The sequence below is a fragment of the Pygocentrus nattereri genome, chromosome 18 (genome assembly GCF_015220715.1).
Source record: "Pygocentrus nattereri isolate fPygNat1 chromosome 18, fPygNat1.pri, whole genome shotgun sequence".
NCBI classification, from domain to species: Eukaryota; Metazoa; Chordata; class Actinopteri; order Characiformes; family Serrasalmidae; genus Pygocentrus; species Pygocentrus nattereri.
Genome location: NC_051228.1, coordinates 39,050,374 through 39,072,658, shown reverse-complemented (window position 1 = coordinate 39,072,658; position 22,285 = coordinate 39,050,374). Strand labels below are relative to the sequence as shown.

Below are 22,285 nucleotides of genomic sequence, written 5' to 3'. Positions count from 1 at the left end.
TGCGGAATTAGATGCAGACTGCTCGCTGTCCAGCGACGGTCGACGGCCTGGTCTGCTGTTTTCTGCACGTTAAACACAGAATGGTCACTTCACGAGATTACTGACCTCAGGTTTGTGCCAATCGTGTGCTTTTTATTTGTTTCTGCACCTTCTGTTGAATCTGGTGACGAATGTATTGGAAACACTGGTCACTGATTCTTGATGTTCATTTTTAGGACAATCATCTGTTATTAAAGCAAAGCACCACAGAGGTGGAGAGAGAACTGGTTACCTTTACTCAAGTATGTGTACTTAGGGAAAATAATGATGGCTTATTTGTTTATAGTAACAAAAAGAAGGAGTTTACTTTCCCGAAATGACTTTTTAGCCATTTAATTTCAGTGTGTTTTGGTGACGTCGGTACCGCTTTGAGATTTGTCGCGTCTCTGACTTTGGACTTTAGACAAAGATTCCTAAAAAGTAGTGTAAATCCGTAAACGTGTTCCCGTGCTGTTAGATGCTGAAATACTAATAGTAACTTGAGTTACTCGGCTCATAAGTCGTTTTTTGGGACGAAGTATTAATAACTGAGTTATTATATGGGTTTAGGCTTCTCTGCCGAGTAGTCGAGGCAAGAAGGTCCTGATGCTTTAACCATCCTGCCGGACCATGCAGAGACGTTTCGGGGGGCAGCAGCTCAAGGAGAAAAAGACCTGAATGTTGATTAAACTGGGTTTAGACTGCAGCTGGGGTTCTCAGCCTTTTTCACCCCAGGGCCCACCTGTTTATAAATGCAAAGCATAGCGGCACACAGAAAAACTCAAATCAGCTTTTTCTTTTTTGAATTAGGGCCTGAAAAAGATCGGATTTACTTCAATTCAATTGCAGAAAACAAAATTTGCAGTTATGTTTTAAAAAAAAAAAGGGGGGGTGGTCAGCTTCGCTATAATCAACAGTAATAATAATAATAATAATGCAGCTTATTTAATATTTGCTTCGTTGTCATTAGTTTATCGAGTTGAGTTTAAGCGCTCATGTCGCTGATGTTCAGAAATCAAACGCAGGTCTTTGCTATTGTTTTATGGCGCGTCTGTTTTAGTCAGCTGCAGCTGGAGCTGCAGGAACGAGGCAGATGATACTGACGGTATAGCGCTGACGTGCTGCTGGAGGAGGAAAGCCGGCTCTACTGATCAATCCCCTCGTTTCATCATTGAATGCGTCGCACCAGCAGTGAACCGAACAGGGTCCGGTTGGAAGCGGACCCAGACCTGCGGGTTTAGCGGTTTGTTTAAGAACCGAATACAGGTGGAGTGTAAACACACGTCAAAACGGAGCCAACTAAAGGAAAGTCTGATGGGTCTGCACCCAACAAGGTAGGAGAAAGGTAGGAGAACCGGCTACGACTGCAGGGTTTTTGTTTATACGTCTCTACCGGCCCACTACGAACTACTGCCTCCCCGCACGTTCAGCAAGACTGAGCCTCATTTTGCTGATCTGGAATGGTCGAGGCAGCATAAAATACATGACTAATGACGCCTAAACACCACTAGGAGGGCGGTGGTACAGTCTGAGCGCTGAAGGACAGGGGCTCAACCCCCCCCCGGGGTCTGTCGGTGCACATGCCTGCCTCTGTACCCCAGGATTTTAGGTCCTTGTCTATATTAGTTGATTACTCTGCTGTGAAAACTCCTCGCAGATGAGTGATTAAACATTAATGACCTGTTTATCCCAGCTAGTGTTGCAGGCCGTCACATGATCGAGAGGGAGCTCCTGTCTCTCCGTGTTGATCTGCGCAGCTGTTGACTCTTCTGCTTTTAGCAGGGAGCTGTTTTTGACCATAAATGATGACCTCTGTCCCCGTTTTACACAGACATGCACACAAACTCACACTGGGCCTCATCCAGTTTCACAGAACCATGTCAAGGATCCAGTGTCCTTACCACGAATTCCAAACACTCGAGGCAGAGCTGACGAACATGGGCCGATCCACCAGCTGTGAACCTCACGCTTCAGCATTATATGGGAATATCATTTAGGAATGTGCGTTCCAACTAATTTTGATAGTCTAGTGTCTGTAAAAGTTCCCGAATGGATATTTTGGTTAAACTCAGAAGTGATGTAGGGCTGTGGCCTTTTTAAGTGACGGATATTTGAATCGCAAAGAATAATGATGATGAATAATAATGATTTCTCGCATCTCCAGCAGGAAACCTTTCCTCAAAAGTAGAGCAGTTTCTCTGTAAAACGTCTCTCTCTATATTTTATTTATTTATTTATTTATTTTATTTTATTTTAACGAGTCGCTTCACATCCTTTAGCTTCTTGTTCGAATTTTCCCGTTCCACCTTAAATAGTGCCTGAGGCGCTAGAGTGTAACTGCAGCACCATTTAAGGTGGAACCTTAAACTTTTTAGTGTTTGTCAGTTTCTCGCTGTGTCAGGAAACCAGCTGGAGTCACTATAAACACTAATCAGTCCACCTGTCTCCAGATTATCGACGTCCGTCTTAAATCTCTCTCTTTTCCGTTTCTTAGCTACTAGCTGGGCGAGGCTGTTGTCTGTGTTGCTATGGTGACCAGCCGTCTGCGCTGATCTTCAGGGTTAAAGGGTGAATCAGCAGTTCTACATTAACTCCAGCGTTTAAGACCATTTACTGTTAAACTGTGTTGAAGGATCAGCAGAGCTTTATTTTACTGTAGAGGAGGATTATTTTATTATTACCTACTGATCTGATTCAGCCGTGGAGCCACAAAGGGCCGCATGTTGCCGCCCCCTGGATTAGAATAACCGTATACTCGGTCAGCTTTTTGATTTAAGGCAGAAAGCAGGAAAAGGCAGGCGGCATATGCTGAATTGCATATGATAAGATTACTGTTTCCATGGCGGCGACCTTTCGCTCCCCTCGCCTCTGGCCCCAAAGCTTAATCTGTGAAGTGCTTTTCTAATTGGAGATTAGAGGATTACACCGTCCCCTCTAATGCATCTCTGCTTGCTGGTCTGACTTCCTTTAATAAAAGATTTCACTCGGTAGAATTGACAGACGTTCGCTGGACGTTGTATATTCATGTCCCCAAACATCGTCCAGCCAAGTTTCGTTTCCTCGTCGGCGTCCGTCCTCATTGAGTGAGAAGTCGTAAAGTCTTGTCATGAGGCTCATCCTGGAATTGTGCCTGGTGGTGCGTCTGAATCACGGAGCATGCTGTCTCCCGGATCCTCAAACTATCTGCCTGTAAGCACGTGGTGGTGTTGCATCAGCCAGCGATGGCCAGGCCTGATGGCTCGGAGGCCTGAGCGTTGGTTTTAGAGGTCTTAGTACTTCTGTAATCACAAAAAATGTGTCGCACCTGTTCTTATACGCATTAATCCGTTTAGGTTCCTCCTATTCCATTTGTGTGGTGTGTGTGTATACAAAGGCACTCTGGAGATAAAGCCAGAGAGGCCAGGTTGAGATGGTTTGGACATGTGTTGAGGAGGAATAGTGGATATATTGGGCAAAGAATGTTGGAGATGGAGCTGCCGGGTAGAAGGAGAAGAGGTGGACCTCAGAGAAGGTTTATGGATGTAGTGAAGGTGGACATGGAGATGGTTGGTGTGAAAGTAGAGGAGGCAGTGGATAGGGCAAGATGGAGGCAGATGATCCGCTGTGGCGACCCCTAAAGGGAGCAGCCGAAAGAAGAAGAAGAAGAGAATACAGAGTCACCCACCGCTTCATTAGAAACCTCTGCCCGTATTCGTGTGACAGGAACAGATTCTAGATCAGTATTTCCACTCAGAGAAGCTTTGTGAATATTGTGCCATTGTCTGTCCACTTGGGGTGTCCAGTCCTATCTGTAAAGGGCAAAGTCAGCTGCAGGTTTTCATCCCAAACACGGAGGAGTTACTAGTACAGGCTAAAAAAATATATAAACGAAAACACAGACTTACTCTGCTCTGCTTCAAGCTTCAGCTCAGCTGCTTTTCTCGCATCTCCAGCAGGAAACTTTTCCTCAAGAGTAGAACGGTTACACGAGTCACTTCTCATTCTTCAGCTTCTTGTTCGAATTTTCCCGTTCCACCTTAAATAATGCCTGGCGTGCCAGAATATAACTGCTGCATTGTTTAAGGTGGAACGAGAAAACTTAAATGAGAAGCTGATGAACAAGAATCAGACTTCAGCCTCGTGACTTTTTAGTGTTGGTCAGTTTCTCGTTGCAGATTAAACGTATCAGGAAACCAGCTGGAGTGACTATAAACACTAATCAGTCCACCTGTCTCCAGATTATCGACGTCCGTCTTAAATCTCTCTCTTTTCCGTTTCTTAGCTACTAGCTGGGCGAGGCTGTTGTCTGTGTTGCTATGGTGACCAGCCGTCTGCGCTGATCTTCAGGGTTAAAGGGTGAATCAGCAGTTCTACATTAACTCCAGCGTTTAAGACCATTTACTGTTAAACTGTGTTGAAGGATCAGCAGAGCTTTATTTTACTGTAGAGGAGGATTATTTTATTATTACCTGCTGATCTGATTCAGCCGTGGAGCCACGACAGGGCAGTAAGAGAGCCGCAGGTTTCCGCCCACTGTGCGAATTCTCTAAGGCACATAAGTTGAAATGTTGAAGTCTAGGGCTGGTTTTCTTACAGTGGTGTTGGTGAGATTGTCTTCATTGATGGAATCATGAACTCAGAAGGCAGTTTGGATAAAAACCTGCATAAACCTGCAGAAGTCTGCAAGGAAATTACTCAAACAGCAGATGGGGAAGTGGATGAGCAGGATAAGGATCTGAAACCACTTGCCATGTTTTGAAAGGTCTTCACATGGTGAGTGCTGTTACACTGATTGCTGATTAGAAGTGTTAGTCCTGGTCTTACTAACACGTACAGATAAGATTGCACTTGATTAAGTTAAGAGTCTTGATTCTCAGAATAAAGAAAGTGTAGTAATGTATTTCATTGATGAAGTGGGGGGGGGGGGTGAAAGGGTGTGTGTAAATCAATACATGATATCCCTATAATTTGGTGCTGACTCAGCATGATGATTCAACATTTATACAGCAGTTGCTCTGCCACACAAGCTGAGTGGTTGAGAGGCGTCTAACTGCTGTTATTTCACCAGAACATCACGGGTTTCTCACCCTCACTGTATCACTCTGCTGAGACGCTGTTGCTAAGCAACAACTTTGACAGCTGTAGGAGACGCTCAAGCCCTTTTGAACATTTTCACTTCTTACTTTGCCACAAACAGAAAACGGACGCTGTTAAGATCACGTCTGACCGACAGCCGATTTGGTCCGACTCTGAAGACGAGACGACGCTAAATTCCCAAACTGTCGTCACCACTGAGCCGCTTTTCAGTCGGCAGCTGTGACAGAAGAACAGCTGAACAACCTGGAATCAGCCAGAAATGAACCCAACACCATTCGCCAGACGTGTCTGATCTTCAGAGTCAGACCAAATCAGACTGAGCCGGAAAACTGACCCAATATCAGGTTCAGCTCAGTTTGGTCAGTTTGTCCAGATCAGTATTAATGTTGTTTTGTTCCAGCCGGTCTGTGAAGCTTCTTACAGCCCGTTTAGTGAAAAGCTGCTCAGTGGTGACGACAGTTTGGGAATTTAGTGTAAGGAGCTGGAGAACGAACTGCCGGCTGAGCGGCGAGTGGGCGGAGCTCGTTACTCTGACGTAGCAACGAGCTGCTCGTTAAGGAGCTCTAATTAGGAGGAAGGAGCTGAACATTAAAACATATTAAACGCCGCGTTCACGGCCAGTTTATTCATTTCTTACTGTATTTATTTACCTGCTGTATTAAAGCAGTAGAGCACTCGAGGAGGGAGTTATCACCCATAACATCACGGCTGTCCAGATCACAGCCCTCTCGTCTTCTATTGCTTAATTATACAGTAATCGTTCAGCATGCGTCACATGATCGATTAAACAGGACTAAACAGCTCTTCGTGAATTAACATGGTCAGTGTTCTTTAAGCACCGACTATAAACAGACGAGTTTTCATGATGGCGATTAAATATCGTCATTTTGCCGCCTCTAGTTACAGATGTTATCATGTACCTGTGTGACACGCCTTCAGTCTCTTACTTTCCTGCTTAAATTGGTGGTTTGTGCTTCAGCGCAGTCCCATTTCCGTACTGCAGGTTTGTGCTTGCACAGAAAATGAAACGTGATTTCCAAGAATTGCGCCGACTCATGCTTTGATGGCAGGTTTATGCACGTTGTAGAAAAATGAAAGCAGTCTTAAGGTCCTCTGTGACCCCGGGTGCGTTTCCTGCACTCGTTCTTTTCTCATTTCTTATTCCTAAACTAATCTAGTCTTTATGCCGCAGTGTCGCTGCTGTGGATCAGAGAATACAGCTGCTTGTTTGGGAAAGGAGCATGAGGGCGTTTGGCCTACATTTTATGGGCTTGGTGTGGAAAAGTAGAATAGGTGTCTAATCTTATCCGTTAACCCTCTATTGCAGGATGATGCCTCGGGGCAACAAACTCATTTCCCTCGCTTTATAATAACGTTATACATATTTAAAGACAGCGAGAGGGTTAACAGTAAAGGTGAGAGTACATCAGTAACAGGCATGTGATTGGCCAGACTATCTGTTTAACCTCTTAGTCTCTAGGGTGTATTTTGGTTTGTCCATCTCAGTTTTCGTGACTAAATTATAAGGCAGATTATTCAGTAACTGCGTGAAATAAATGCTCATTTTATTTATTTATTTTGTAAAAGCTCCTCAAATGAACAGAACGTGTGTTTTATGATCTCCACATTTCACTATACAGTTACGATTCACTGCTGAAAGCCAAAAATCATAGCGTTATTTTCTAAAAGTGATGTTTCCAGAGCAGATCACTGAAGAGACGCCGTCTGTTTATAGTTTAGAGCCCAGATTTGGGGAAAAACGGGTCGACTTTCAGTAGAAAAACAAAGTTCAGCTTCTTTTATTATAAGGGTTTAAAATGACGTCACCGTCTATTAGACTGGAGAGAAGAGCTACAGCCTCACACGACGCCCAGCTTCTGAATGGAGCTTATGGAGTATGAACATTATGGAGAACATGAAGTGCGTTTTTGGGACCACCGGTGGTCTCAAGAAGTTCAAAAAGGTTGAACCTCTTTTTTTTGCTTTTAATATAATTTTTTTTTGTCATGAGATTTTGCAGAAGTATGTTGGAATGGCTCCGCGACCCTGACGGAGAAGCGGCTTAGGGGATGGATGGATGGATGGATGGATGGATGTTGGAATGGATGGATTAAGCCAGTCATAAGCCAAGTCGGGGAACACAGCTCTATATAATTTCTTCCCACTGTTACATGATGGTGCCTTGAGGCAACAAACCCCTGAAGGGGGGGTGGTGCTTGTTGTTGTCTTTAATCGGGTCAGAAAAAAATAATTCGAGGACTGCCTTGTGCAAGAAAAGTGAACAGAATTTCTTTTTAATTCAGGGCGTCAGCGCGTGTGATCGGCTGTTGAAGACTGAGAGATTAAACCACTGGAATCAGGTGTGTTCCTGCCCGATTGGGATCAAGGCCCTACCGGAACCTTTTTGGATGACAGAGAACGCGTCTGTTTTGGGCAGTGATTAAATGAGCATGCCCCTACAAAGTGATTTACTTGAAAGGGGCCGTTTAATACTGGGCCTGTTTTATTCCTAGTGAATAATGCTGATGGCACTGCACTGAATTTTGGACCAATCCAGAGTTATTTCATCAAAATATTAGAGAAAAAAACGTTTTCGGTGATTATATAATGAAACATCTGGATGCTGAGATGGTGTGTGTACTTTTATGTATTCATCATTAAATACTGGTAAACTGTTTTGGTGCCGTTAAATTCCATCATCTTCCCATTCTGATAACTTGACGATTAACTGGACCTGCTGGGCTCCACTTTTGTCGTTTAATCATGAACATGCGCCAGCCATTATTACTGCAGCGGTCAATAACGAAATGACTAAGCAGTTTTTATTTTCTCTATGGTCATACCTGTTCACCATGTTAAAGAACGGAGGTTTTTCAGAGACTCCAAACTGAGAAATATGAGAAAAACAGAAAAACCAGCGAGACGGAGAACAAAAGACCAAAGAAACCCACAAATGTGGGAATTTTCTCTGTTAAAAGTTACAATAACCATCATTTTATCTCAGTTTAATGTGGTTTCAGTGAATTTTGGTTGTTTTTCTTCATAACAAGCATAAAAATCACTAACAGCATGCTGATGTCTCAATAGCCAGCTAGCTAACTTTCCCGTTCCACCTTAAATAGTCCAGCAGTTCTGACGCCTGAAGCGCCAGAATGTACCTGCTGCTCCATTTAAGGTGGAACGGGAAAATTCTCAAGAATCTGGAGAATCTCTGAGCTTCAGCTTCACATCACTGAAGAATTAGGGGGGGTGATAATAAATAACTGCCCCCCTCTTTGAAGGCGTATGATCCCTAAATGTAACTAAAGCCCAGCAGTGAGGAGCTGAACTTTCCCCTCCTCTGCTGTCCCTGCAGACGGGCAGGGTCGCCTACAGAGCGGCGCTGGTAGCTGTTAATGAAGTGATGCTCTTTTATTAGAGGGTCTCATTTCAGAGGGAAGATCTCAACCACTGCCCTGTAGCTCAGGAACAAGGGGCAGCACTCGAAAACAAGGGGTAGGGGTAAGAGGAGAAATGGGACTGGGCCTAAATGTGCTACAGCCAGATGTTTGGTTGTTTTCATGGGACCCACCGTGTCTCAATAACTGTTTTCTGCTTTTTTACATGCGTTTGCCTCAGAAAGCTGCACCCAGTTTTTTTTTGTCTGTCGCAGTGTAAACACACGACTTTGTTAGGAAACTGTGGAAAATGACTGCAGTCAGCCTAAATAAATGGATTAGGTGGTTCTAATTGACAGGCCTACTTGTTTGTTTTGAACAGAAGTGCTTTGGTCTTACAGGTTTTGTCCGGTCTGTTCAAGCTTTCCTCGGGCTGAGTGTTTGTGTATGTAGTGAGTCCTTAATGCCTTGAACATCCGATCTGCTTTGTCTGGAATAGCGGTCTGAAGTGTTTCTTCCTGTTGTTGAGCCTGACATTGCTATAAAGGGGAGGAAAACGTGTGTGTGTGTGTGTGTGCGTACATACTATGTTAGCCCCCTTTTACCCTGTTCTTCAGTGGTCAGGACCCCCATGGACCCTCACAGAGCAGGTACTGTTTGGGTGGTGGGTCATTCTCAGCACTGCAGTAACACTGACGTGATGGTGGTGTGTTAGTGTGTGTTGTGCTGGTCTGAGTGGATCAGACACAGCAGTGCTGCTGGAGTTTGTAAACACTGTGTCCACTCACTGTCCACTCTATTAGACACTCCTACCTTGTCGGTCCACCTTGTAGATGTAAAGTCAGAGACGACAGCTCATCTGCTGCTGCACAGTTTGTGTTGGTCATCCTCTAGTCCTTCATCAGTGCCCACAGGACCCTGCCCACAGGACCCTGCCCACAGGACCCTGCCCACAGGACCCTGCCCACAGGACGCTGCCCACAGGACGCTGCCCACAGGACGCTGAGGTGTTAAACTCCAGCAGCACTGCTGTGTCTGATCCACTCAGACCAGCGCAACACACACTAACACACCACCACCACGTCAGTGTTACTGCAGTGCTGAGAATGACCCACCACCCAAACAGTACCTGCTCTGTGAGGGTCCATGGGGGTCCTGACCACTGAAGAACAGGGTAACAGAGTATCAGAGAAACAGATGGACTACAGTCTGTAACTGTAGAACTACAGAGTGCAGCTATACGGTCAGTGGAGCTGATAAAGTGGACAGTGAGCGGAGAAACGAGGAGGTGGTCAGAATGTTACACCTGACCGGTGCTTATCTGTGTATGTTGACTGCAAGATATAAGATAAGATGATCCTTTATTAGTCCCACAGCGGGGAAATTCACAGTATTACAGCAGCAGCAGAGTAACAGGAGTGAGGCGCTCAGTAATAGAAACGGGAAACAGTATAAACATTATCAACATTATAAATAATAAAAATTAAAGATAAATCTCGACTATTTACAGGAAAATAAGAATAGTAATAAAATAAAATAAGAGTTGCGGGAAGCAAATAAATAAATAAATAAAAGCCCTTCAGATTTTTGTGTGTGAAGTCCAAATCAACAACTTCTGAGAGAATATACAAAACACATTAAAATAAAATCTGATCTTTAATTTATAGCGCATTCCAAACACGCTCTCCAGAGCAAGAGAAGGAGAAAACCACAGCATGGAAAATAACACGGACAAGCTGCTCGGCTCTTCAGCTCGACCTGCTACACTACCAGCATCACACTACTGAAGATCTGGATCCGCTCCGGAGACCTACAGCACTTCCTGTTTTTACTGTAGAGAACGTGACGAAACCAGCCCTGATCTCTGGTCTGACAAGACGGTGGAAAAAACACACAGAGAACAAAGAGAGAACAGCTCTGTGTTTACTTCTGTCAGTCCCTCTCGATCGTGAGGCAAAGCCTGTTGCTGTGCCCAGTTTACCATTCGAGGTGCCATCGACAAAGACTGAACCACACTTACAGCGCAAAGCTGTACTGCGTTTACCTTAAAGCGTAAAGCGGATATTTACACCGGTCAGGCGTAACATCCTGACCACCTCCTCGTTTCTACGCTCACTGTCCACTCTATCAGCTCCACTGACCGTATAGCTGCACTCTGTAGTTCTACAGTTACAGACTGTAGTCCATCTGTTTCTCTGATACTCTGTTACCCTGTTCTTCAGTGGTCAGGACCCCCATGGACCCTCACAGAGCAGGTACTGTTTGGGTGGTGGGTCATTCTGTGTGTGTGTGTGTGTGTGTGTGTGTGTGTGCGCGCGCTCAGCCAGGCTTTTCCCTGCTTGAAAGGCTAATCCTTTGATAGCTAAGCTTCTTTTGCCTGGCCATCAGAATTCTCCAATCTGCCTCTCGGTTTTGCTCCAAATCGCTCGCTCTCGCTCTCTCGCGCTCGCTCCTGTCTCCATTGTCGTTATGTCAGGTGTCTATATGGTTTTATATGGGTTATAATTCATATTCATTGAGTCTTGAGTGGCTCAGCCATTTAAGTGTTGGCTTGGGTCGTGAGTTTGGTCCCAGGTGATGCTCCAGCCGTCCAGTTCCCAAAAGCTCTCTGCCACCTATCACACCTGCAGCTTTGTAGTATCATATTATTGTGTGTGTATTTATGTATCAGAGAACTTGAGAGGAAAATTATTGCTCTGCAATGGTTTCTCAAACGCTAGAGGGCGCTCCCGAGCAAGTCCAAAATTAATGAATTGATGGCATAAAATACTGGATAGCATAAAACATTTTAACACGGCTGTTATAGGAGTTTAAAACGGCGCCTCATGTACGTTCATGACGTCAGTCTCTAGCAGTAAAGCCCCGCCTCCTGCTGCCCGAAACCCATTTGCTGTGGAAACATAGGAAACATGCTTGAGATTTATGAGATCTCAATCCATCCCTCTACTTTCTAAAATGAAAGTTCTGGGCCAGTGATTAGAAACTATTCTTTCGTTTTTAGCCGTTGAGCCATTTATTTTTATAAAGGACTCGCTCGCGGGCGCCCTCTGCTGTTTAGCAGTCCTATTTTTTATATAACAGGGGAAATAAGAAGTGGCCAGGCAAGATTCTGTACAGTATCTAGGTCGCTATTCAAATTTAAGCAAATTTGCGATATTGATTTGTGACCGTGCTCTCCAGGGGCTTTCTTGAGTCAGTGCCAGCTCGAGTTTGCTCGGTCACCAGTGTCATTAGACCAGAGTTCATATTATCATTTCCAAGATCACTCAATTGGCTATGCTGCTAATATAATTGGTAAAGAAACACCTTGTGTTGAATTCGAGACCGGGCCATACGGAAGCGTGCTCAGCGGTGCTCCCATACATTGTATACCCCACTCTAAATGTGCGTATGCTTTATATTTTGTTGCAGGTGTTTCCACTGCCACTCTGCTGCACTCCACATCTTTGCGAGGGCACAGAGACTGCTTTGAAAAGTATCACCTCATTGCCAATCAGAAGCTGTCCCGCACCAAGGCCTCTCGCAGCGCTTACGAGGGAGTGAAGCGGGCCCTGAGTCAGCGGATCAGCCGCCTTGTGCAGTACGCCCAGAACAGAGACTCTGGATCCCTGGACGCGTCTGGACGGTGGGGCTCGAAGCACCAGCTCCTGTGCTACAGCCAGCAGGCTGATGGAAAGCTGGTGGCCCAGTCAGATGCCCAGGTGCCCCGTTACACCCCACGCTGGACGGAGGAGGTGTCTGCAGGCGAGGTGGAGGAGTTGGACCTCCTGCAGAGCTCTGGACAAGAACTGTGGAGGAGTGAACAGAACCACACGATGCAGCAGCAGCCGGGAGGAAGAGAACAGAGAGAGGCGGCCAGACCGAGGCGCCACACTGGACACAGCCGAGAGGAACGTGAGTACTGCTGATGGCACAATACCAATCAGATATTTTTCCTGTGAAAACCGCCGAAACATCAAAACTGTGATATTAATTAAAATAGAACTTATTAAGGATTCTAGGTTGTGACGATGCACAGTCAGCATAGCACCAGTTACTTTTGCTTGTCAACGTCGTCACAACCTTCTAAAAAAGCCGTCGGACACCGTCGTCATAACTTTGTAAAGCCTTACGTCTCAACGTTGTGACGATGTAGAAAAGCACCAAGCAGACGACGCCATGGGTACCAGAACAGGACCTAGTCACAGCGTAACTGTGTTTGCTGGGCCGTTAGGAATAAGACCTGATGGTTTTGCTTCCCAATGGGAGTTGGCTTGATGGTTGCCGTTAGAGGCCATTAGGAAACGATCAAATGTATCTGGAATCAGTCCCAGAACATCTGATTAAACGACTCACTGTGATATCAACCCATCAGGACACCACCAGGAACCAACAGACATTTTTTATTTATTTATTTATTTTTCTCGTGTAATAAACGGAACTTTCAACCTGTTTAATGGACGAAAAAACGCGAAGCAGCAGCAGCAGCAAAAAGTTAACCTGCCATTGGGCGGCTTCTGGCGTTGTGGCCAAGAGTGCATGTGACGTCACTGTGGCTGAGAGTTCACGTCAGCAGCCAGACTCTATAGTTAAAATGACCTGTTTTGGATTAAAGCACCTCCTTTAAAAAAATATCTAGAAGTCGCAGGCAAAGTTTATTCATACGGCGCTTTTTACAGCAGGTGTTGTCACAAAGCAGCTTTACAGAACGATCAGCATTACAGAAAGAGAAATCCGGGTCCGAGCCCCCCAGGAGCGTCGCCAGTGGCAACAGTGGCCAGGAAAAACTCCCTAAGAGCAGGAGGAAGAAACCTTGAGAGGAACCAAGTCTCAGAAGGGGAACCCGTCCTCCTCTGGGCGACACCGGAGAGCAAACATTAGTGTGTAGTATTATAGTACAAAGCGGGAAAAACAGGCAGGGCACTGGTTAATTATATTAGTTATGATGCAGCAGCAGCATCTGAGGGTGAGGACCGCACAGCACTGTACAGCAAGAAGCTCAGTGGTGGTCAAGCCGGTCCAGAAGGCTGGTGAGCAGTGGCAGCCGATCAAGGCAGAAGAGGCAGCAGCATCAGACGCACAGGATGGGCAGCTGATCAACTCGGCAGAGAAAGGAAAGGAAAACAGTCAGTTCTGTAAAGAGTGGCTGACCACAGATTACAGTAAAACAGGGCAGCAGAGACTCCAGCAGGTCCAGACCTGACAGGGAGGACTGATCACCAACTGAGTAGGCCGTCATGCTCAAACTGCTCAAACACTGTGAATCTGTGCGCTTTTTTTGGCTAGTTTTGTTGAGGCACTGGATCAGATTGATTCTTTAAAATAACTTTAACCTTCAGTGTCTGCTTCAGCATTTTCTGCTGATATCAGCATGATGCCCATCAGTCCAGCTAAGCCATATGTAGTGAGAACTGCTGGAGATCACTTGAAGACACTGTTTTGCAGTAAGGGTGGGAGATGAGGCCCAATCACAGATTGTGGTGATAGCCAACACACCATTGGGTGGAACAGCACACGACTAAAATTGTGGAGTAAATTTAGAAATGTGCAATATTTTTGAATATTGCCACCCTGCATGTCCACAGTCTGCTCAGAAAAGCCTGTTGTTGCACACTATGATGTAATTTGTCATGGTAATAATAAATATTGCTTTATTATTTTTACCCACCCCTGCGCTGTACACTGCTGATGAAAAGTAGTGTAGTGTTATTTGAACCCAGCCACAGTGTTAGGCGGTGTTTGTTTGATGATATTGATTAGTCACGGTGTGGTTTATGGAAAAAGTCAACACGTCATGTAGTCGTTCTGTAATGCTCTATATGCGCTCATTGAGGATGATTGCAAAACACTACAGGAAGTGCTGGAGATGAAAAGGCTTGAATTATTTTGTGGCAACACAAAAGAAGTCACGTGCCGCACTGACAGAACGTCAGTAGGTGGTGCTGAAAGCCCCCATCTCACACACACACACACACACACACACACACACACACACACACACACACACACTCCTCTTTTGATGCTGCAGATACAGTGTTTACCGTGTACATCTGACCTCAGGACCTGCTGTGCTCACGGACTCGCAGACCACAGCAGGTTAAATATCTCTGCACCTTATTCCAGAGATGAGCGCTGTGTCGGTGCTGCGCTGTCCTGTCTGTTTGCTGCGTCTAATGTCTTTTATCGTATTTATTGTGCAGCTTCTAGCCTAGTTTTTTTGCACACTCACGTCTCCACGTTGCGCTTTGTACTGCCTATTCTGTTCCATGTTGCTCCGTGATGTTCCTGGAGGAACGTAATTTCACTCCACTGTGTCAAGCCTCTGGACTTGACTCCAGTGATGGGGTGAAGAAAAACTGCAGAAGGCTTTTGTTTTGTTTGTTTGATTAATTGAATAATACTTCGTAGATGAATCGATTACAGACATCAAAGCCGTTTGTAGCTCTGTTGACACGGGTTTATCACAACAGTACTGGTCATGCGCAGCAACCAGAAAACCAACCAGTTCTGTTCTTCTTTCTTCTGATATCTGTAACAATTGCCTCTAGAGCTGCGTTCACATTACAGGCCTCGCTGCTCAGATCCGGTCTCTCTGACTCGATGGTTCAGAATCATTTAGGTAAAAGACTCAAATCGGTCGTTAATGTGGTGAACCGGCTCCTGAACTGACCCTCATGAGCTCCTCCTACTCAGTAACACCACGTGACTGAATCACTGCATCATCAGCACAAACTAACGAGCAGAACGAGCTTCGCTGAGAAGATCATTAACTCTGATCAGCTCTCAGCTTCGTTATTAGAGCCAGACGGAGGAGAAAAAGGTGAGATGAGCTGCTTTTCCACCGTTTACAGGCTTTAACGGCTGTTCGGCGCTGTTGCCATGGTAACGCTGAATGATGGTGCACGCGCAGTGGAGAAACATCACGTTATGCGATTTGAGCGTCACATTAAGGTCACAAAGGTATCCGATCTAGGACCACATATGAAAGTGGCTCAGGTCGGATTTGGAAAGACCAGTGGCAAAACATCAGATCTGAGTCACATCAGCCTGGTAATGAGAACATGGCCTGAACATCTTGGATGCTGTGAAAGATAAAGAGTCTTATGATGAAGTCATGATTGACATTCCATGCCTCTCCATCTGTGTCCTCAATAAAGCTTACAGAACGTCGGTGTGATGTGAAGGACGTTCGTTCCCCCTGGCCACGTTTCTCTCTTCTTTTTTCTTTTTTCAGTCCCTAGCCATTTCTCCTTCCGTGCTTTGCTTTATTTTCTGTGTCCACCTCCTCATTCCTTTCATTTGCGATTAAAAGCTGTGTACCGTCTCCTCACCAAGGTCTCACATGCCTTTGAAATCAGGTGACGGTGAAAAGAATCCGTCTCAAGGCCCCAATCTGAATCAAGCCATTTTCCCGGATGCCTTTCTGCTGGAAAGGTTTTGTCCAGTATTTGTGTGAATGTGATGGAAGCATCGGTAAAGACGGTTCTTTTTTACGTCTGTGCTTATGTTCATGTTTTGTGTGTTTTTGTTTTTTTTCTCTTGTAGTGCTGAAGATGAACATGGAAGAGCTCCATCAACTGAACTCACAACTGCTGCTGCAGATTCAAAGTAAGGTTCGGTATTGATCACAGATCACCCAACACATTCAGTCCTAAAGTATTCTGTTAGTGGTGGTTCTCCGCTCAAAATCTTCTTGAAAGGATCCGTGTTACGTTTTGCTTATCTTTGATCTTGATGCTGTAACACCCTGAGAGATGATTGCAGTGATATTGGCGCTGCTTTGAAACCTGAACCTGACCCAAACCTCCTTCTAAACTGGGGATCACGGTTTTACAGTACTTTGCTTCATTACTGAACTCTGGACTTTGTCATGATGGATTGTATTTTACACAACTGTAATACAGTGACTACGTCAATCAGGCGTAACATCATGACCACCTCCCTGTTTCTCCGCTCACTGTCCACTCTATCAGCTCCACTGACCGTATAGCTGCACTCTGTAGTTCTACAGTTACAGACTGTAGTCCATCTGTTTCTCTGATACTCTGTTACCCTGTTCTTCAGTGGTCAGGACCCCCATGGACCCTCACAGAGCAGGTACTGTTTGGGTGGTGGGTCATTCTCAGCACTGCAGTAACACTGATGTGGTGGTGGTGGTGGTGTGTTAGTGTGTGTTGTGCTGGTGCGAGTGGATCAGACACAGCATTGCTGCTGGAGGTTTTAAACACTGTGTCCACTCACTGTCCACTCTATTAGACACTCCTACCTTGTCGATCCACCTTGTAGATGTAAAGTCAGAGACGACAGCTCATCTGCTGCTGCACAGTTTGTGTTGGTCATCCTCTAGTCCTTCATTAGTGTTACTGCAGTGCTGAGAATGACCCACCACCCAAACAGTACCTGCTCTGTGAGGGTCCATGGGGGTCCTGACCACTGAAGAACAGGGTAACAGAGTATCAGAGAAACAGATGGACTACAGTCTGTAACTGTAGAACTACAGAGTGGAACTGAACGGTCAGTGGAGCTGATAAAGTGGACAGTGAGCGTAGAATCGAGGAGGCGGTCAGAATGTTCTGCCTGACCGGTATGTTTGTGTGATTGTTGCACCAGATTTACTAGAATTTTCTTGTCAAATGATGAAAAACCCTACATGCCTCCAGGGCATTGATTTCTGAAGCTGTGACTGTTCATGATTTTTGAAGTCTGTAAATAGCGCCACATGCCACCTGACCACCGGTACAGTCCCACGTTTCAAAGATAAAACTCGCTCTGTCCTGCTTTGAGTGCTGACGTGCCTGTATCTCCATTTCTTCTTGTTGTTGTTCCTCACAGAAGTCTTCGAGGAGCTTTCGGTCGTCGTGCAGGAGAAGGACTCTTTAGCGTCTCAGCTCCACGTGCGCCACATTGCCATCGAACAGCTTTTCAAGAACTGCGCGAAGCTCCCCTGGCTGCAGATTGGCCGAGCGGGGGCCAAAGCCAGCAATGCCCCAGTGGAGTGAAGCTCCGCATCAGGTGCAAGGGGCTCAGAACCAGAGAAAGAACCGAGACGGTAGCCCAGAGCGGCGGATCACAACTTGAGGACTTCGCACAAAGTCACGCTCCTCACTCGCTGTGCGCACCTTTGAGCGGACAGGGTCGGTGTGTTTCCCCCTTGGTCATTTTTGCAGTACTTGAACACAAGAAGCGTTGAAAGCGACTCTGAGTAGAAGCCGGAGGTGCTTTGGGACCTCTGGAGCTGTGGATCCTATGCAGATTGAGGTCTTCAGTAACCTGTTATAGTTTGTTTTTGTTTGTCGGCCTCGTCAGTGTAAACGATGGTTTTTGTTATGTTGTGTTTTTTTAATATTTCTTGTTTTTATTTATTGCTTTTTGATTCGTTCTGTGTTTTTTTTTCTTCTGTGTTTGTGTTTTTTCTCTTCAGAGCTCGAGCAGCTCAGGTGTTTTTTTCTGCTGTGCTTGATAGACGGAGTGTGTTCCAGTTCTCTCTACCCAGAGGGACGAGCTGATTGGCTCTAGCGTTGCTGTGGTAACTGTTGCTTAGTTAAAAGTGGAGTGTTTTCCCCTCCTCTGCCTGTGATCACGGCAGTGGAACTTCTTAATGAGAGCCGAGCAGATTGCAGTGTACACTTTACTACGAGGGCGTTGTGCTCCGTGGCCGTCGATGCAGACGTTTCACTGAGTTTGTGTTTTTGTTTTTGGACTTTAAAGTGAGGCAGAGTTTAAAGTGAGGCAGAGTTTAAAGTGAGGCAGAGTTTTGCTTTCTTATCTTAAAATTGAACCACGAGGTGCTTGACTTTTTTTTGGTATATATTTCTCTAAGCGCGTTTTAACTTGACCATTTTTCTCTTGACTCTTTCTTTTCTGTGTGCGTGTGTGTGCGTGTGTGTGTGTGTGTGTGTGTGTGTGTGTGTGTGTGTTTACAACCTTTGGGTTACTCATGTGGAAATTGTGAGCTGTGGTCATCAGAGATTCAGAGTTTAGGGAATTTTCCCCAGATAAGCACAAGCAAGCTTTGAAAAAGGAGAGTGCTGGTCATTTGATGGGCACTTTAAGCACCTTAAAAAGAACCGAACCAAAGCCTACGTTGCCGCCAGGCAACAAAATTCAGTATTTATATTTTTTCCAAATTCTTTGCTTGTTACAAATAAAAGGAAATTTCATATTTAATGCTGCCCTTGAAATGAGGGTGTATCTTCAGCCCAAGCGTTTCAGTTCATGAATTTTATTTTAGAGCTTTTTCCCTCAGAGTTTGATTTTGTGTTGTTTTTTTTTTTGTAGTGTTAAATAATGTTTGTTTGCGTTTTTATGGATTAGTTTTTACGAAGCTGAAGCTCTTATTCGAAATTCCTGCTCTGCCTTAAATGGTACAGCAGGTAAGTTGCAATAAATGCCGGACCAGTTAAGGTGGAGTGGGCAATTGGAATAAGAAGCCAAGTTCAGCCTCGATTAGTGGTTTGCTCCCAACACAGAGATGTAGAGATGTGAGGCTGGAGCGCCATCTGGTGGAACTGCAAAGAATCAGTTCACAGTAGATTAAATCGTGTTATTAAAGGTTTATGTTGAAGCCTAATGAGACTGAAACCAAGATCATCATGTATCTTTTCAAAAAGGTGTAATTTCAAGGTTATTTTAAGAGATCAATTAGACATCTGCTTATTTTTGAAGAATAGGCTTCTCTTTATAAGAGAGAGAAATTATATACTTGACCCTTCTGGGGTTTGTGTGGTCATGTTTTTAATATCCTGTAGGAGTGGGTTACATGTTTAATGTATTGATGCATGTATGTTGCTTAGTAAGCTGTAAGTCAAACTGCAGTACTCCTCAGCGTTGTACGCACATCTGTCGGTCAGAAGAGGAACATCTGGATTACCTTGAGCTTAGATCGTTTAAGTGAATTTGTATGCTGGTTCACATTAGCGCTACGCCCAGACTGCCCAGAGTGGATTTTATCACGGTTTACCTTTTGATGATGCAAATAAATGGAAACGACTGATGTTTTTGGCAATAAGGTCACAAAAACATCCTCTTTTTCTTTTTCCTGTTTTCCTTTCCAGCGGGCCGTGTCGTGTGGATGTGTTTGTGTTCCCCCAACAGCTAATGCAATAATGTGTGTTTGTGGAACTTCCTGCTTTCCTGTGAAAGTGGCGTCCGGAGTGATTTGTATATTTTCATTAAAGCTAGAAAATAAATATAAAAATATTTTCATAACTATGCATTCGTCTTCTGTGCCCATGTTTGCCTTTTAACGTACATTATATTTCCAAAAGAATTCACTCAGGTGTTCCAGTCACTTCCATGGCCACAGGTGTGTAAAGCCGAGCCCCTCGGCCTGCAGACCGCTTCTACAGACATTAGTGAAAGAATGGGTCGCTCTCAGGAGCTCAGTGAATTCCAGCGTGGTGCCGTGATCGGACGCCACCTGTGCAGCAAGTCCAGTCGTGAAATTTCCTCACTACTAAATATTCCACAGTCAACTGTCAGTGGGATTATAACAAAGTGGAAGCGGTTGGGAACGACAGCAGCTCAGCCACGAAGTGGTCGGCCACGTAAAATGACAGAGCGGTCAGCGGATGCTGAGGGGCATAGTGCGCAGAGGTCACCGACTTTCTGCAGAGTCAATCACTACAGACCTCCAAACTTCATGTGGCCTTCAGATCAGCTCAAGAACAGCGTAGAGAGCTTCATGGAATGGGTTTCCATGGCCGAGCAGCTGCATCCAAGCCTTACATCACCAAGCGCAATGCAAAGCGTGGAATGCAGTTCTATAAAGCCCTACCTCACAGAACCTTTGCATGCTTCAAGGCCTCTACGGATGGTACGACGGTTCTTTGAGTGTTCATGGCTGTCATTGTGTATTCTTTTCCCTTTTTTGGTTGCAAACACTCCGGTTCTTCAAGGGTTCTTGAAGAACCAGAGGGTATGCAAACGCTCAAAGAACCCTTTGCATGCTTAAATGATTCTTTACACTGAAATTGTTCTTTCGGTTGATGGAGACTGTGTTGTGGTTCTATATACAAGCTTTTTCAAAAGAGTTCTATGTAGCACCAAAAAGGGTTCTGCTGTTGTTATAATGTCAAGCTTCTAACAATAGCAGAACCCTTTTTTGGTGCTTCATAGAACCAGATACAACACATTCTCCATCAATCTGTTTCTATACAGAACCATTGTCTTTACTAAAGAACCCTTGAAGAACCATGGAAAAAATGATACAGAGTCATGGACACTCAAACTCCTGCATCACGCATAGAAAGAACCCTTTAAGCATGCAAATGGTTCTTTGATCGCTCACGGTTCTATTCAGAATCACTGTCTTTACAGAGAACCCTTGAAGAACCATAGTTTTTAAGAATGTACGCAAACAAAAAGGAAAAAATAACATAAAAGATATTTTTAAAAACCCTGCTGGGAGGCAGTCTGGCCGGAGAGGCGCTGAGGTGTCGCCCTCTAGTGGTGAAATGTGGCAAGTCTAACAGGGTTTAACGGGTGTTCTGACTCCAGATGCATTTGCTGGTTTCCTAATGGGATCTTAATGAGTCCTACAGGAAACTAGTGGTCTCTTATGGTGACCATTGAGCCGATTCAGATTAGAAAGCACCACGTTTTAAACGTCATTGGTCTGATCACCTTTTTTCGGCAGGAATGAAACTTTTTATGGACACAATGACATGAAAATCATTTAAGCCCTATATTTAGTTGAAAATAGCACAAAGACAATATGAAATGTTGAAATTGAGTTTTTTTGAGAAATATGTGACCAGTTTGAATTTGATGGCAGCAACATGTTTCAAAAAAGTTGGGACGCAGGCAACGGAAGAAAAAACGAAAGCAATAAGCCACGAGATTTTACCACGGGTTCTTAGGCACAGCACAAAGCGGAGTAAAACACCCTTTCCTGTGATAAAATCACAGATACACAACTATAAAACTGATAAAACACACTTTCTCTAACTGTACAACTACAGAGTGCAGCTATACAGTAGGTGGAGCTGATGAAGTGGACAGTGAGCGTAGAAACGAGGAGGCGGTCAGAACGTTACGCCTGACCTCAACTGAACTGAAACGATGTCTCAGGCGTCAGGCAACATTCATAACCCCTTCATATAAAAGCTTTTGGTGAGAGGGCTTTCAGAGGCTATGGGGCAGCTTTAAAAGCTTCAGATGTTTGGTTCCTATCACCCAATTTACGAGCAGAGGTTTCTCTATAATGGTACATTTCACATCGAACCACTCTGAATGACTGTGTTTACATCCTAAGCACTGAATTATGCAGATATGAGTGTCTTTCCATTTCAAGTACAGCAGACAGTCAATAAGCTATGCAGTTATGTAGAACACTGTGCTGAGTATCGCAGCTAAGGGCATCACCGGCATCAGATGCTTATAGAAAGCTGCCGTCACAGCCACGAGCCGCAGCTCGTCAGAGTATCGAGAGGCGCTATGAGCAGTAGCTGCCCTGAAGCCGACTTACACTGACAGACTGGGTTAATAGCACCTTTCATTATCTCTTCACACAGGATGCTTTACTGGTGAAAGTCAAAGGAAACCGCATCTTGACCTTGTGAGTTGAGGTCCTTGGTCATGAGGACGCTCCATCATATCATGTAAAAGACCCATTTATCGCTGCCCTGTGATCTTCCATCAAACGTAATGGCTTTTGATGGTCTCGAAAGCGTCAAGTGATCTTTGGTTATGACAGATATTTTGAATAAAAATTCCCTTAATCAGTAATCAACTAGATTAGATACTGTAATCAATAACCAAACAGGTAGTATTGGCTAAAAGAGAAAAGGGTGGGCCTTCTGACCCAGTGAAGAGAGGGGCAGGTAAGGCAGGCT

The 22,285-nt window shown here is 44.9% G+C and overlaps 1 protein-coding gene across 2 annotated transcripts in view; it reads left to right on the top strand.

Annotated features, from left to right (window-relative positions):
• c18h21orf91 (chromosome 18 C21orf91 homolog) overlaps nt 1-19,663 on the top strand; it is a 30,164-nt gene extending 10,501 nt beyond the window's left edge. For both annotated transcript variants that reach the window (XM_017722482.2, XM_017722481.2), the window contains exons 3-5: nt 11,883-12,365; nt 15,996-16,058; nt 17,283-19,663. In XM_017722482.2, the coding sequence (XP_017577971.1) occupies nt 11,883-12,365; nt 15,996-16,058; nt 17,283-17,449 (713 nt within the window). In that variant the 3' untranslated portion in view covers nt 17,450-19,663. The remainder of the gene's footprint in view (nt 1-11,882; nt 12,366-15,995; nt 16,059-17,282) is intronic.
• The last annotated feature ends 2,622 nt before the right edge of the window (nt 19,664-22,285 follow it).